Source organism: Chiloscyllium plagiosum, unplaced genomic scaffold (genome assembly GCF_037043375.1).
Source record: "Chiloscyllium plagiosum isolate Xiang-an unplaced genomic scaffold, Cpla_swu_hap1 HiC_scaffold_19, whole genome shotgun sequence".
Classification (NCBI taxonomy): Eukaryota; Metazoa; Chordata; class Chondrichthyes; order Orectolobiformes; family Hemiscylliidae; genus Chiloscyllium; species Chiloscyllium plagiosum.
In genome coordinates, this window is record NW_028270157.1 from 77,316,907 (window position 1) to 77,332,520 (window position 15,614).

At 48.7% G+C, this 15,614-nt stretch overlaps 1 protein-coding gene across 2 annotated transcripts in view; it reads left to right on the plus strand.

Annotated features, from left to right (window-relative positions):
- Nucleotides 1-15,614, plus strand: part of LOC148146819 (microtubule-actin cross-linking factor 1, isoforms 6/7-like) — a 125,837-nt gene that overhangs the window by 3,076 nt on the left and 107,147 nt on the right. For both annotated transcript variants that reach the window (XM_087996921.1, XM_087996922.1), the window contains exons 2-4: nucleotides 4,667-4,822; nucleotides 5,919-6,125; nucleotides 14,474-14,593. In XM_087996921.1, coding sequence (XP_087853047.1) covers nucleotides 4,667-4,822; nucleotides 5,919-6,125; nucleotides 14,474-14,593 — 483 coding nt within the window. The remainder of the gene's footprint in view (nucleotides 1-4,666; nucleotides 4,823-5,918; nucleotides 6,126-14,473; nucleotides 14,594-15,614) is intronic.

The window sequence follows — 15,614 nt, forward strand, 5'->3', positions numbered from 1 at the left end:
CAAGATTAGAGGGAGCAGATTTCTTCACCCAGAGGGTTGTGAAGCTGTGGAATTCCCTAGCTGGATAGATTTTTGAACAGTAAAGGAATCAAGGGTTCTGGTGAGTGGGTGGGTAAGTGGAGCTGAGGCTATCAAAACATCACCCATGATCTTATTGAATGGTGGAGCAGGCTCAAAGGGTCAGATGGCCTACTTCTGCTCCTCGTTTAGATTACTTTACAGTGTGGAAACAGGCCCTTCGGCCCAACAAGTCCACACCGACCCGCCGAAGCGTAACCCACCCATACCCCTACATTTACCCCTTACCTAACACTACGGGCAATTTAGCATGGCCAATTCACCTGACCTGCACATCTTTGGACTGTGGGAGGAAACCGGAGCACCCGGAGGAAACCCACGCAGACACGGGGAGAACGTGCAAACTCCACACAGTCAGTCGCCTGAGGCGGGAATTGAACCCGGGTCTCTGGCGCTGCGAGGCTAACCACTGTGCCACCGTGCCGCCCTCGTTCTTCTGGACTTACTCAATGTTCCAGCAAGCACCACATTCTAGGGTGTAAATTCAATGCAAGCTGCCAAACTGGATCCAAAACTGATTTACAAACAGGAGGCAAAGGGTGATGGCGGAGGGCTGATTTTAATTGGAAGCCTGTGACCAGTGGTCTACAACAGGGATCAGTGCTGGGACTCTTGCTCTTTGCTATGTACATTAACCACTTGGATGTAAATGTGGATGGTATAATTAGTAAGTATGCAGATGACTGGAAAATTGATGGGTGTCGTTGATAGTGAGGAGGATGGTCTCAGGCTACAGTTGAAGAGTGTGAATTAAAATCCCTAGTGTGGAAACAGGCCCTTCAGTCCAACAAGTCCACACTGACCGTCCAAAGAGTAACCCACCCAAACCCATTCCCCTATTTGCCCCTGACACTATGGGCAATTTATCATGGTCAATTGATCCAACCTACATGTCTTTGGATTGTGGGAGGAAACCAGAGCACCCGGAGGAAACCCACGCAGACACGGGGAGAATGTGCAAACTCCACACAGTCAGTCACCTGAGGCTGGAATCGAACCTGTGTCCCTGGCACTGTGAGGCAGCAGTGCTAACCACTGAGCCACAGTGCCGCCCTTCAGCAGAATGCCATTTCGGATGCTGTCCGACCTGCCGTGCTTTTCCAGCGCCACACTCTCGACTCTGATCTCCAGCATCTGCACCCCTCACTTTCTCCTAGGTCTCAGGCAACAGTCTGATATTAATCAGCTGGTAAATTGGGCAGAGCATTGGCAGATGGAATTTTATCCTGAGAAGTGTGAGGCAACAAATTTTGGAAGATATAATAAGGGAAGGATGAATAGTAGCTCCCTGGGGAGCACTGAGGAACAAAGGGACTTTGGTTACAAGTCTGTATTTTTGATTTTTCTGAAAGTGTCAGCACAGGGGGACAGTATGGCGAAGGCATGTGGGTTGCTTGCTTTCATTAACTGGGGTGTAGAGTGTTGGAGCAGGGAAGTCTGCTTACAATTTTAAAACGCATTTGCTTAGGGCACAGATCAAAAACTCCTTCTGATGGCCACATATCAGAAGGACTGGAGAGGGTGTAGAATTTTCATCAGCATGTTGCCTGGGATGGAAAGCCTCAGTTATGAGGGGAGACTGGATAGACTGGGACTGTTCTCCTTGGAGCAGAGGAGGCTGAGGGGCAGCATTGAGGCATTATAATTGTGAAAACCTTTTCCCCATTGCAGATGTGTCAAAGAGCAGAGGGCAACAGTTTAAGGTGAGGAGGAAGTGGTTATGAGGAGATCTGAAAAAGAATGTTCTCACCCAGAGGGTGGTGGATATATGGACCGTGCTGACTGAGAGGGTAGTGGATATATGGACCGTGCTGACTGAGAGGGTAGTGGATATATAGACCGTACTGACTGAGAGGGTGGTGGATATATGGACCGTGCTGACTGAGAGGGTGGTGGATATATGGTCCGTGCTGACTGAGAGGGTGGTGGATATATGGACCGTGCTGACTGAGAGGGTGGTGGATATATGGACCGTGCTGACTGAGAGGGTAGTGGATATATGGTCCGTGCTGACTGAGAGGGTAGTGGATATATGGACCGTGCTGACTGAGAGGGTGGTGGATATATGGTCCGTGCTGACTGAGAGGGTAGTGGATATATGGACCGTGCTGACTGAGAGGGCGGTGGATATATGGACCGTGCTGACTGAGAGGGCGGTGGATATATGGACCGTGCTCACTGAGAGGGTGGTGGATATATGGTCCGTGCTGACTGAGAGGGTGGTGGATATATGGACCGTGCTGACTGAGAGGGTGGTGGATATATGGTCCGTGCTGACTGAGAGGGTGGTGGATATATGGACCGTGCTGACTGAGAGGGTGGTGGATATATGGACCATGCTGACTGAGAGGGTGGTGGATATATGGACCGTGCTGACTGAGAGGGTAGTGGATATATGGACCGTGCTGACTGAGAGGGTAGTGGATATATGGACCGTGCTGACTGAGAGGGTGGTGGATATATGGACCATGCTGACTGAGAGGGTGGTGGATATATGGACCGTGCTGACTGAGAGGGTAGTGGATATATGGACCGTGCTGACTGAGAGGGTAGTGGATATATGGACCATGCTGACTGAGAGGGTGGTGGATATATGGTCCGTGCTGACTGAGAGGGTGGTGGGTATATGGTCCGTGCTGACTGAGAGGGCGGTGGATATATGGACCGTGCTGACTGAGAGGGTGGTGGATATATGGACCGTGCTGACTGAGAGGGCGGTGGATATATGGACCGTGCTGACTGAGAGGGTGGTGGATATATGGTCCGTGCTGTCTGAGAGGGTGGTGGATATATGAACCGTGCTGACTGAGAGGGTGGTGGATATATGGACCGTGCTGACTGAGAGGGTAGTGGATATATGGTCCGTGCTGACTGAGAGGGTGGTGGATATATGAACCGTGCTGACTGAGAGGGTGGTGGATATATGGACCGTGCTGACTGAGAGGGTGGTGGATATATGGACCGTGCTGACTGAGAGGGTAGTGGATATATGGACCGTGCTGACTGAGAGGGTGGTGGCTATATGGACCATGCTGACTGAGAGGGTGGTGGATATATGGACCATGCTGACTGAGAGGGTGGTGGATTTATGGACCGTGCTGTCTGAGAGGGTGGTGGATATATGGACCATGCTGACTGAGAGGGTGGTGGATATATGGACCGTGCTGACTGAGAGGGTGGTGGATATATGGTCCGTGCTGACTGAAAGGGTGGTGGATATATGGTCCGTGCTGACTGAAAGGGTGGTGGATATATGGACCGTGCTGTCTGAGAGGGTGGTGGATATATGGACCGTGCTGACTGAAAGAGTGGTGGATATATGGTCCGTGCTGACTGAGAGGGTGGTGGGTATATGGACCATGCTGACTGAGAGGGTGGTGGATATATGAACTGTGCTGACTGAGAGGGTGGTGGATATATGGACCATGCTGACTGAGAGGGTGGTGGATATATGGTCCGTGCTGACTGAGAGGGTGGTGGATATATGGACCGTGCTGACTGAGAGGGTGGTGGATATATGGACCGTACTGACTGAGAGGGTGGTGGATATATGGTCCGTGCTGACTGAGAGAGTGGTGGATATATGGACCATGCTGACTGAGAGGGTAGTGGATATATGGACCGTGCTGACTGAGAGGGTGGTGGATATATGGACCGTGCTGTCTGAGAGGGTGGTGGATATATGGACCATGCTGACTGAGAGGGTGGTGGATATATGAACCGTGCTGACTGAGAGGGCGGTGGATATATGGACCGTGCTGACTGAGAGGGCGGTGGATATATGGTCCGTGCTGACTGAGAGGGCGGTGGATATATGGTCCGTGCTGACTGAGAGGGTGGTGGATATATGGACCGTGCTGACTGAGAGGGTGGTGGATATATGGTCCGTGCTGACTGAGAGGGTGGTGGATATATGGACCGTGCTGACTGAGAGGGTGGTGGATATATGGTCCGTGCTGACTGAGAGGGTGGTGGATATATGGACCGTGCTGACTGAGAGGGTGGTGGATATATGGACCGTGCTGACTGAGAGGGTGGTGGATATATGGTCCGTGCTGACTGAGAGGGTGGTGGATATATGGTCCGTGCTGACTGAGAGGGTGGTGGATATATGGACCGTGCTGACTGAGAGGGTGGTGGATATATGGACCGTGCTGACTGAGAGGGTGGTAGATATATGGACCATGCTGACTGAGAGGGCGGTGGGTATATGAACCGTGCTGACTGAGAGGGTGGTGGATATATGGACCATGCTGACTGAGAGGGTGGTGGATATATGGACCGTGCTGACTGAGAGGGTGGTGGAGGCAGGTACTCTCACAACATTGAAGAACTATCTGGATGAGAGTTTAACATGCCAGGGTGTAGTAGACTCTGGACCAAGTGCAGGTAATGGGATTAGTGTTGGTTGGTTAACATGGCACAGTGGGCTGAAGGGCTTGTTTCTATACTGTATAACTCTGCCAATCCTCCACAACCCCCACCCTGTCTTCCTATTCCTGTCTCTCCCTGATTACCCTTTCTGTTAGGTTGACCATGAAAGAATTGATCATATATAAACTGTGTTTTGATTGGTTTAAATTGCCAGGTGAGACTATCTGAACGAGTAACCTTGGAGACTCAATTCCATAGCAACACCCAGGAGCTGATTGGCTGGATAGAAGATGCCATGAACGTGTTGAATAAGGCTCCAGCTCCGAGTCTGATCCAGGAGTCCATCACAATACAGATCCAGGATCACCAGGTGACCTGTCCTGGGAGAAACACAGTCCATTCCACCTCCCCATCACACTGTGGCCAAGTGTTATCTGATGGCACAGAATCACCCTGGGGTGGGTTCAGTATTAAAGGACAACACTCCATTCACTTTCTCTATTAGCCACTGAACTAGAATGCTGGCTTTGTGTAATATATGCACAAGGACTCTCAACTCCCTTGATGAAGCAACTTCCTCCAGTCTTTAAATAATATTCAACTCCTCTATTCTTCCTGCCAAAGTGCATAAGCTCACATTTCACCACATTATGCCCCATCTGCTACACGGTTCCCATTCGTTTAACCTGTCTATATCTGTCCACAAACCATGTGTTATCCTCATCGCTTACCTTCCCACCTAATCTTGTGTCACTCACAGACTTTGTGAGTGCACATTTACCTCTGTCTTCATACAGATTAGAAATAATTGTGGGCTGAGCACTGACCCTGTGGGACTCCACTATTTACAGGTTGCTATCCTGGAGATTCCATCTTATCCCCACTCTCCGTTTTCTTGTAGTTAGCCAATCCTCTCTCCATGCTAATATATTATCCCCCAACACCGTGTGCTCTTTCTTTGTACCACATGGGTTAACAGGACACTGGCGCCTGAACAGTCACTATCTTAGAGGCAGTGATCAGGTACAGTGAGTGCAGGGATCGGGTGCAGGGATCAGGTGGAGTGGCACTGTGGCTCAGTGGTTAGCACTGCTGCCTCACAGCCCCAGGGACCCGGTTCTATTTCAGCCTCAGGTGACTGTCTATGTGGAGTGTGCACGTTCTCCCTGTGTCTGTGTGGGTTTCCTCCGGGTGCTCCAATTTTCTCCCAGGCCAGGTGAATTGACCAGGCTAAATTGCCCACAGTGTTAGCTGCATTAGCCAGAGGGAAATGGGTCTGGGTGGGTTACTGTTCAGAGGGTCGGTGTGGACTTGTTGGGCTGAAGGGCCTGTTTCCACGCTGTAGGGAATCTAATCTAATCTAGATAGTGAGTGTGGGGATTAGGTACAGAAATCGGGTACATGGATTGGGTAGCGATGCAGTTGTGTGTGTAATGGCTGCCATCTCTCTCTCTCTCTCTCTGTAGCGGTTCAGCAGTGATGTAGCCTTGCACTCTGCACAGCTGAACACCCTGGAACAATGCTCAGAGCCTCTGAGGGATTGCAGCAGCAAGCAGCATCGCTGTCTCATTCAGAACGTGATGGGCACCGTACGGGAGAAATGGGCAAAACTTACACAGTGTACCAGCCAACGAGAGCAGTCTCTCCAGGAGGCCAGAAAACATGCCCAACAGGTAATACACTGTAGTGTTTCCTTCCTCCTCGAACCAAAAAAAAGCAGAGGGGTAGAGAGATGTGCTATTCCAAAACTGTTGGTAGTAGAATAAGAAGTAAGGCCCTGGCTTGAGAGGGTTCAGCCAGCAGCAGATCAGCAATAAGTGCAGGTAAGCTCAGGGAAAGTCCTTTCACTTTCCTTTTTAGACTTTAAGATGGCACTTAGGGCAGTCACACGTTCCTCCTGCAGGATGTGGGAGCTCAGGTTAACTTCCATCATCCCTGATGACTACACGTGTGTGGGAAGTGCACCCAGCTGCAGCTCCTGGGAGACCGTGAGGGGGAGCTGGAGCTGGGTGCACTCAGGATCATCGAACATAGAAAAGTACAGCACAGAACATTTCCTTTGGCCCACGATGTTGTGCCGAGGATTAATCCTAATGTAAAATATAGTAACTTAACCTACGCACCCGTCACCTCACTGCTATCCATGTGCATGTCCAGCACTCGCTTAAATGTCCCCAATGACTCTGCTTCCACCACCACCGCTGGCAACACATTCCATGCATTCACAACTCTCTGCGTAAAGAACCTACCTCTGACATCACCTCTATAACTTTCTCCTAATATCTTCAAGCTATGACTTCTCGCACCAGTCAATCCTGCCCTGGGGGAAAGTCTCTGGCTATTGACTCTATCTATTCCTCTTATTATTTTGTACACCTCGATCAGGTCTGCTCTCTTCCTCCAGAGAGAAAAGTCAGAGCTTTGTCAACCTTTCTTCATAAGACAAGCCCTCCAGTCCAGGCAGCATCCTGCTAAACCTTCTTTCCACCCTCTCCAAAGCCTGTATCTTTCTTATAGTAGGGCGACCAGAACTGGACACAATATTCCAAGTGTGGTCTCACCAGGGACTCGTAGAGCTGTAGCAAAACCTCACGGCTCTTAAACCCTGTTAATGAAAGCCAAAACACCATATGCTTTCTAAACAACCCTATCCACTTGGGTGGCAACTTTGAGGGATCTATGTACTTGCACACCCAGATCCCTCTGTTCCTCCACACTGCCAAGAATCCTGTCTTTAATCCTATATTCAGCATTCGAGTTCAACCTTCCAAAATGCATCACTTCACATTTATCCAGGTTGAACTCCATCTGCCATTTCTCAGCCCAGCTCTGCATCCCGTCTATGTCTCGCTGCAGCCTGCAGTAGCCCTCGATACTATCGATGATACCTCCAACCTTTGTGTCATCTGCAAAATTACTAACCCACCCCTCAACCTCCTCATCCAAGTCATTTATAAAAACTACAAAGAGCAGAGAACCCTGCGAGACCCCATTCAACACTGACCTCCAGGCAGAATACTTTTCATCTACAACCACTCTCTGCCTTCTGTCAGCCAACCGATTTCTGAAATTCCAAACCCATGTCTCCATTATGCCCCCAACATCATAGCCCCATGTACTGATCCATGCTCTAAGTTTATCATTCTTTCTTCTGATACTCCTTGAGTTAAAGCAGACACACTTTAACGATCCCTTTGTTTCATCGCATGAGAAACCTTCCCGATAGATTCACTACATCCTACCACTGTCCTGTCTGCAACTGACCCCCTCTCAGACATGTGGCTCCGATTCCCACCCCCCTGCCAAACTAGTTTAAACCCTTCCGAATCGCACGAGCAAATCTCCCACCCAGGACATTTGTGCCCCTCCAGTTCAGGTGCAACCCGTCCTTCATGTACAGGTCCCACCTTCCCCAGAAGGTATCCCAATGGTCTAGGTATCTGAAGCCCTCCCTCCTGCACCAGCCTCACAGCCACGTGTTAAGCTACATTTGCTGACTGTTCCTCATCTCACTATCTCGTGGTACCGGTAGCAAACCCGAGATCACTACTCTACTCGTCCTGCTCTTCAGCTTCCAACCTAACGCTCTGTAGTCACTTTTCAGATCCTCAATCCCTTTCCTGGCTGTATCATTGGTGCCGATATGTACCACGATTTCTGGCTGGTCCCCCTCCCCCTTTAGAATCTTGTAGACCCGATCGGCGACATCCCGGACCCTGGCACCAGGGAGGCAACGTACCTTCCGGGAGTCCCGTTCCTGACCACAAAATCTCCTGTCAATCCGTCTAACTATTGAGTCCCCTATTACTAGCGCTTTTCTATTTCCCACCCTTCCCTTCTGAGCCACAGTGCCAGGCTCAGTGCCAGAGACCTGACAACCATGGCTTACCCCTGGCAGGCTGACTCCACCAGCAGTATCCAAAACGGTATACTTATTGCTGAGGGGAACGGCCACAGGGGATCTCTGCTCTGACCATCGGTTCCCTTTCGTCCCCGTGACAGTAATCCAGCTGTCCTTATCTTGTATCTGGGGAGTGATCACTTCCCTGTACATCCTCTCAATTTCCCCCTCAGACTCCCGGATGATCCATAGTTCATCCAGCTCCAGCTCCAGTTCCCCAACTCAGTTTTCGAGGAGCTGGAGTTGGGCGCACTTCCCGCAAATGTCCCTCACCTGCCACATTCTGCAGGAGGAGCACGCAACTACCCTGACATCCATATCCCGATATTCTGAAAGCCCGCGCAGAACTAAACAAAGGAAAAGAAGGAAAAAAAAAGAGAAACCTGAAAACTTACCTAGTTTACAGACTCTTAGTAAGGTTAGAGGAGGTGGGTAGGAGGGAGGCCCTATGGTGTAGGGTTGAAAATGTGTTGCTGGAAAAGCGCAGCAGGTCAGGCAGCATCCAAGGAGCAGGAGAATCGACGTTCTTCAGCAAGAAGGGCTCATGCCCGAAACGTCGATTCTCTTGTTCCCTGGATGCTGCCTGACCTGCTGCGCTTTTCCAGCAACACATTTTTCAGCTCTGATATCCAGCATCTGCAGTCCTCACTTTCTCCTATGGTGTAGGGTCTCAGGTTTAGATCTCACCCACTTAAAAACTCCCCAGAAGTCCTTCGTTCCTCCCTCGCACCTCTCCACAAATGTAGATAAGTGTGAGGTCTTGCATTTTGGAAAGTCAAATCAAGGTAGGAATTTCACGGTGAATGGTAGGGCCTTAAGGAATGTCATGGAACAGAGGGACCTTGGAGTTCAGGTTCACAGTTCTCTGAAAGTGGTGTCCCAGGTTGACAGGGCAATGATGAAGGCTTTTGGTAGACTGGCTCTTATCAGTCAGGTCATTGAGTATAGAAGTTGGGAAGTTATGTTGCTGTTATCCAGGATGTTGGTGAGACCACGCTTGGAGTACTGCGTTCAGTTTTGGTCACCTTGTTGTAGGAAGGACGTCACTAATCTAGAAAGAACGCAGAAGAAATTTACAAGGATATTGTCTGGACTCCATGGTCTGAGTTTTAGGGAGAGGTTGGACAAGCTAGGACATTTTCCTTTCGAGCGTAGGAGACTGAGGGGGGAACATTATAGAGATGTATAAGATCATGAAAGGCCGGGATAGGGTGAATGCACTCAGTCTTTTTCCCAGGGTTGGGGAATCGAGGACTAGAGGGCATCAGTTTAAGGTGAGAGGGGAAAGAATAAAAGGCAACCCAAGGGACAACTGTTTTTACACAGAGGGTGCCAGAGGAAGTGGTTGAGGCGGGTACATTAATAACATTTAAAAGGCATTTGGACATAGACATGGATAGGAAAGGTTTACAAGGATATGGAGAAAGTGAGGACTGTAGATGCTGGAGTCAGAGTCGAAGTGTGTGGTGCTGGAAAAGCACAGCCGGTCAGGCAGCATCCAAGGAGCAGGAGAATCAGGCAGAAGCCCTTCATCAGGGCCAAGTGCAGGGAAATGGGGCTAGCGTGGATGGATGTTTTGGTCGGCATGGATCCATTTGGACCAAAAGGCCTGTCTCCATGCTGTAGGATTCTGACTGTATGATCCCTCTGAGTTTCCTAGTGTCCTGCCATTCACTGAGTACTCCCTTCGCTTGTTCCTTCTTCCAAGTGCATCACTTCACTTTTATAGTCATAGTGATGTACAGCACGGAAACAGACCCTTCGGTCCAACCTGTCCATGCCGACCAGACATCCCAACCCAATCTAGTTCCCACCTGCCAGCACTCGGCCCATATCCCTCCAAACCCTTCCTATTCATATACCCATCCAAATGCCTCTTAAATGTTGCAATTGTACCAGCCTCCACCACTTCCTCTGGCAGCTCATTCCATACACATACCACCCTCTGCGTGAAAACGTTGCCCCTTAGGTCTCTTTTATATCTTTCCCTTCTCACCCTAAACCTATGCCCTCTAGTTCTGGACTCCCCGACCCCAGGGAAAATACTTTGTCTATTTATCCTATCCATGCCCCTCACGATTTTATAAACCTCTATAAAGTCACCCCTCAGCCTCTGACGCTCCAGGGAAAACAGCCCCAGCCTGTTCAGCCTCTCCCTGTAGCTCAAATCCTCCAACCCTGGCAACATCCTTGTAAATCTTTTCTGAACCCTTTCAAGTTTCACAACATCTTTCCGATAGGAAGGAGACCAGAATTACACGCAATATTCCAACAGTGGCCTAACCAATGTCCTGTACAGCCGCAACATGACCTCCCAACTCCTGTACTCAATACTCTGACCAATAAAGGAAAGCATACCAAACGCCTTCTTCACTATCCTATCTACCTGCGACTTCACTTTCAAGGAGCTATGAACCTGCACTCCAAGGTCTCTTTGTTGAGCAACACTCCCTAGGACCTTACCATTAAGTGTATAAATCCTGCTAAGATTTGCTTTCCCAAAATGCAGCACCTCACATTTATCTGAATTAAACTCCATCTGCCACTTCTCAGCCCATTGGCCCATCTGGTCCAGATCCTGTTGTAATCTGAGGTAACCCTCTTCGCTGTCCACTACACCTCCAATTTTGGTGTCATCTGCAAACTTACTAACTGTACCTCTTATGCTCGCATCCAAATCATTTATGTAAATGACAAAAAGTAGAGGGCCCAGCACCGATCCTTGTAGCACTCCACTGGTCACAGGCCACCAGTCTGAAAAACAACTCTCCACCACCACCCTCTGTCTTCTACCTTTGAGCCAGTTCTGTATCCAAATGGCTAGTTCTCCTTGTATTCTATGAGATCGAACCTTGCTAACCAGTGTCCCATGGGGAACCTTGTCGAATGCCTTACTGAGGTCCATATAGATCACATCTACTGCTCTGCACTCATCAATCTTCTTTGTTAGTTCTTCAAAAAACTCAATCAAGTTTGTGAGACATGATTTTCCACAGACAAAGCCATGTTGACTATCCCTAATTAGTTGCTGGAAAAGCGCAGCAGGTCAGGCAGCATCAAAGGAGAAGGAGAATCGACGTTTCAGGCATAAGCCCTTCTTCAGGCTTATGCCCGAAACGTCGATTCTCCTTCTCCTTGGATGCTGCCTGACCTGCTGCGCTTTTCCAGCAACACATTTTTAAGCTCTGATCCCTAGCATCTGCGTCCTCACTTTCTCCTATCCCTAATCAATCCTTGCCTTTCCAAATACATGTACATCCTGTCCCTCAGGATTCCCTCCAACAACTTGCCCACCACCAACATCAGGCTCACCGGTCTATAGTTCCCTGGATTGTCCTTACCACCCTTCTTAAACAGTGGCACCACGTTAGCCAACCTCCAGTCTTCCGGCACCTCACCTGTGACTATCGATGATACAAATATCTCAGCAAAAGGCCCAGCAATCACTTCTCTGGCTTCCCACACAGTTCTCGGGTGCACCTGATCAGGTCCTGGGATTTATCCACCTTTAACCGTTTCAAGACATCCAGCACTTCCTCCTCTGTAATCTGGACATTTTGCAAGATGTCACCATCTATTTCCCTGCAGTCTATATCTTCCATATCCTTTTCCACAGTAAATACTGATGCAAAATATTCATTTAGTATCTCCCCCATTTTCTGTGGCTCCACACAAAGGCTGCCTTGCTGATCTTTGAGGGGCCCTATTCTCTTCCTAGTTACCCTTTTGTCCTTAATGTATTTGTAAAAACCCTTTGGATTCTCCTTAATTCTATTTGTCAAAGCTATCTCATGTCCCCGTTTTGCCCTCCTGATTTCCCTCATAAGTATACTCCTACTGCCTTTATACTCTTCTAAGGATTCACTCGATCTATCCTGTTTATACCTGACATATGCTTCCTTCTTTTTCTTAACCAAACCCTCAATTTCTTTAGTCATCCAGCATTCCCTATAGTTACCAGCCTTCCCTTTCACCCTGACAGGAATATACTTTCTCTGGATTCTTGTTATCTCATTTCTGAAGGCTTCCCATTTTCCAGCCTCCAATCAGCTTTCGAAAGTTCTTGCCTAATACCCTCAAAATTGGCCTTTAACAGAATAAATTCCATCTGTCACTGATCTGTCCACCTGACCAATCTGTTTATCAATTTAAAAGTCACAGCAACTGCTGCAGGAAAAGTAACCAGTTAATTTGACTGGAGTTTTTTTCTACTGCAGAGAAGAGGCAGCTTCTGCTGGGGAGAACAGCATACCCTCCTGTTTGTGTGTGTATGTCTCTCTCTCTCTCTCTCTCTCTGTGTCAGTGAGCCTGTAACTTGTTTCTAGGGCCAACCCGCTCCGTTAGCTGGGATCCATAGGTCTCACTTGTGAACAACTCTCTAGCTCCTGATTGGCTGTACACTGCAGGATCCCATCACCTCAAAACACACAGTTGACAAGATGAGGAAGCAAATTCCTCACTGTGAAATGATGCAGCAGCTCTGGGTAAATTTCTGTGACTAACAACAGATTTTTTTGATCCTTGTGGCTCTGTTTTTAAAGGCAGGGAAAAAAAAAACAGACACAGAGCTTACAGTGCACTTCATAAATATCATCATATTCCCTTTAACATCAGGCTGGAGAATGCTCTCATCCTCTGTGAAACTCAGATCATTTCTCACAAACCCCAGACTGAGTGGGAATGGAAGCTGCACTAAGTACTATGGCAGTGATAACATGATAGAACATAGAACATAGAAGAATACAGCGCAGTACAGGCCCTTTGGCCCTCGATGTTGCGCCGATCCAAGCCCACCTAACCTATACTAACCCACTATCCTCCATATACCTATCCAATGCCCGCTTAAATGCCCATAAAGAGGGAGAGTCCACCACTGCTACTGGCAGGGCATTCCATGAACTTACGACTCGCTGAGTGAAGAACCTACCCCTAACTTCAGTCCTATATCTACCCCCCCTTAATTTAAAGCTATGCCCCCTTGTAATACCCGACTCCATACGCGGGAAAAGGTTCACACTGTCAACCCTATCTAACCCCCTAATCATCTTGTACACCTCAATCAAGTCACCCCTAAACCTTCTTTTCTCTAATGAAAACAGCCCCAAGTGTCTCAGTCTTTCCTCATACGATCTTCCTTCCATACCAGGCAACATCCTGGTAAACCTCCTCTGCACCCGTTCCAGTGCCTCCACATCCTTCCTATAGTATGGCGACCAAAACTGCACTCAATATTCCAGATGCGGCCGCACCAGAGTCTTATACAACTGCATCATGACCTCAGGACTCCGGAACTCAATTCCTCTACCAATAAAAGCCAGTACGCCATATGCCTTCCTCACTGCACTATTTACCTGGGTGGCAACTTTCAGAGATCTGTGTACATGGACACCAAGATCCCTCTGCTCATCCACACTACCAAGTATCCGACCATTAGCCCAGTACCCCATCTTTTTGTTATTCTTCCCAAAGTGAATCACCTCACACTTAGCTACATTGAATTCCATTTGCCACCTTTCTGCCCAGCTCTGCAGCTTCTCTATATCCTGCTGTAACCTGCCACATCCTTCCTCACTGTCAACAACTCCTCCGACTTTCGTATCATCCGCAAACTTGCTCACCCAACCTTCTAACCCCTCTTCCAGGTCATTTATAAAAATGACAAACAGCAATGGTCCCAAAACAGATCCTTGCGGAACACCGCTAGTGACGGCACTCCATGAAGAAACTTTGCCATCAACTACTACCCTCTGTCTTCTTCCATCCAGCCAATTCCTAATCCAAACCTCCAACTCACCCTCAATGCCATATCTCCGTATTTTCTGCAGTAGCCTACCATGGGGAACCTGATCAAACGCCTTACTAAAATCCATATATACCACATCTACCGCTTTCCCCTCATCAACCTCCTTCGTCACCTTTTCAAAGAATTCAATAAGGTTTGTGAGGCACGACCTGCCTCACAATGATGAGATTGTAACTGGCTAATGCGGTTTGCAGTGCAGATTGGATGGACCAAATGGCCCCCTCCTGCATCATATCAATTCTATGATTCTGTGTTAACCCTGCCCCTATTCTTGTTGAGAATTGGACTGTTTGACCCTGTGATGCTTGTCTTTGCAGTTCAGTGAGTCAAGGAAGATGCTACAAAGTTGGATGGATGAAGTGGATCAGCATCTAGAGGCTCAGAAGGACATTGCTGTCGACAACAATGACATTAAACAGCAGCTCACCCAGCAACAGGTCAGCATCACAGAAAGTTGCCATAATCACATCGGGCTGTCGCTCACTACGGACGGAGATGACAGGTGATGGTTTAATCTGAGGGTCACCACACCTCACACAAAGGCAGAGGTTCAAGGAGAGTCTTTCATGGAAATGAATCCTTTATGGCTGGCACGGTGGCTCAGTGGTTAGCACTGCTGCCTCAGAGCGCCAGGGACTCAGGTTCAATTCCAGCCTTGAGTAACTGTCTGTGTGGAGTGTGCACATTCTCCCTGTGTCTGCGTGGGTTTCCCCTGGATTCTTCGGTTTCCTCCCACAGTCACAAAGATGTGCAGGTGAGGTGAATTGGCCATGCTAAATTGCCCATAGTGTGAGGTGCAGGAGTCAGGGGTAAATTTGGATAAGGGATGGGTCTGGGTGGGTTACTCTTCAGAGGGTCAGTGTGGACTTGTTGGGCCAAATGGCCTGTTTCCATAGTGTAGAGAATCTAATCTAATCTCAGTTGGTGGAAGAACAAAGAAAGTTTACAGCCCAAGAACAGGCCCTTCAGCCCTCCAAGCCTGAGCCGATCCAAATCCACTGACTAAACCTGTTGCCCAATTCCTAAGCATTTGTATCCCTCTGCTCCCCACCTACTCATGCATCTGACCAGACACATCTTAAATGAATCTAACGTGTCTGCCTCTACCACCTCTGCTGGCAACGCGTTCCAGACACCCACCACCCTCTGTGTGAGGTACTTGCTGCGTGCATCCCCCTTAAACTTTCCACCTCTCACCTTGAAAGCATGACCCCTCGTTATTGAATCCTTTACCCTGGGCAAAAGCTTGTCTCTATCCACCCTGTCTATACCCTTCATGATTTTGTAAACCTCAATCAGGTCCCCCCTCAATCTCCTTTTTTCTAATGAAAACAATCCTAACCTACTCAACCTCTCTTCATAGCTAGCACCTTCCATACCAGGCAACATCTTCGTAAACCTTCTCTGCATCCTCTCCAAAGCGTCCACATCCTATTGGTAATGTGGCGACCAGAACTG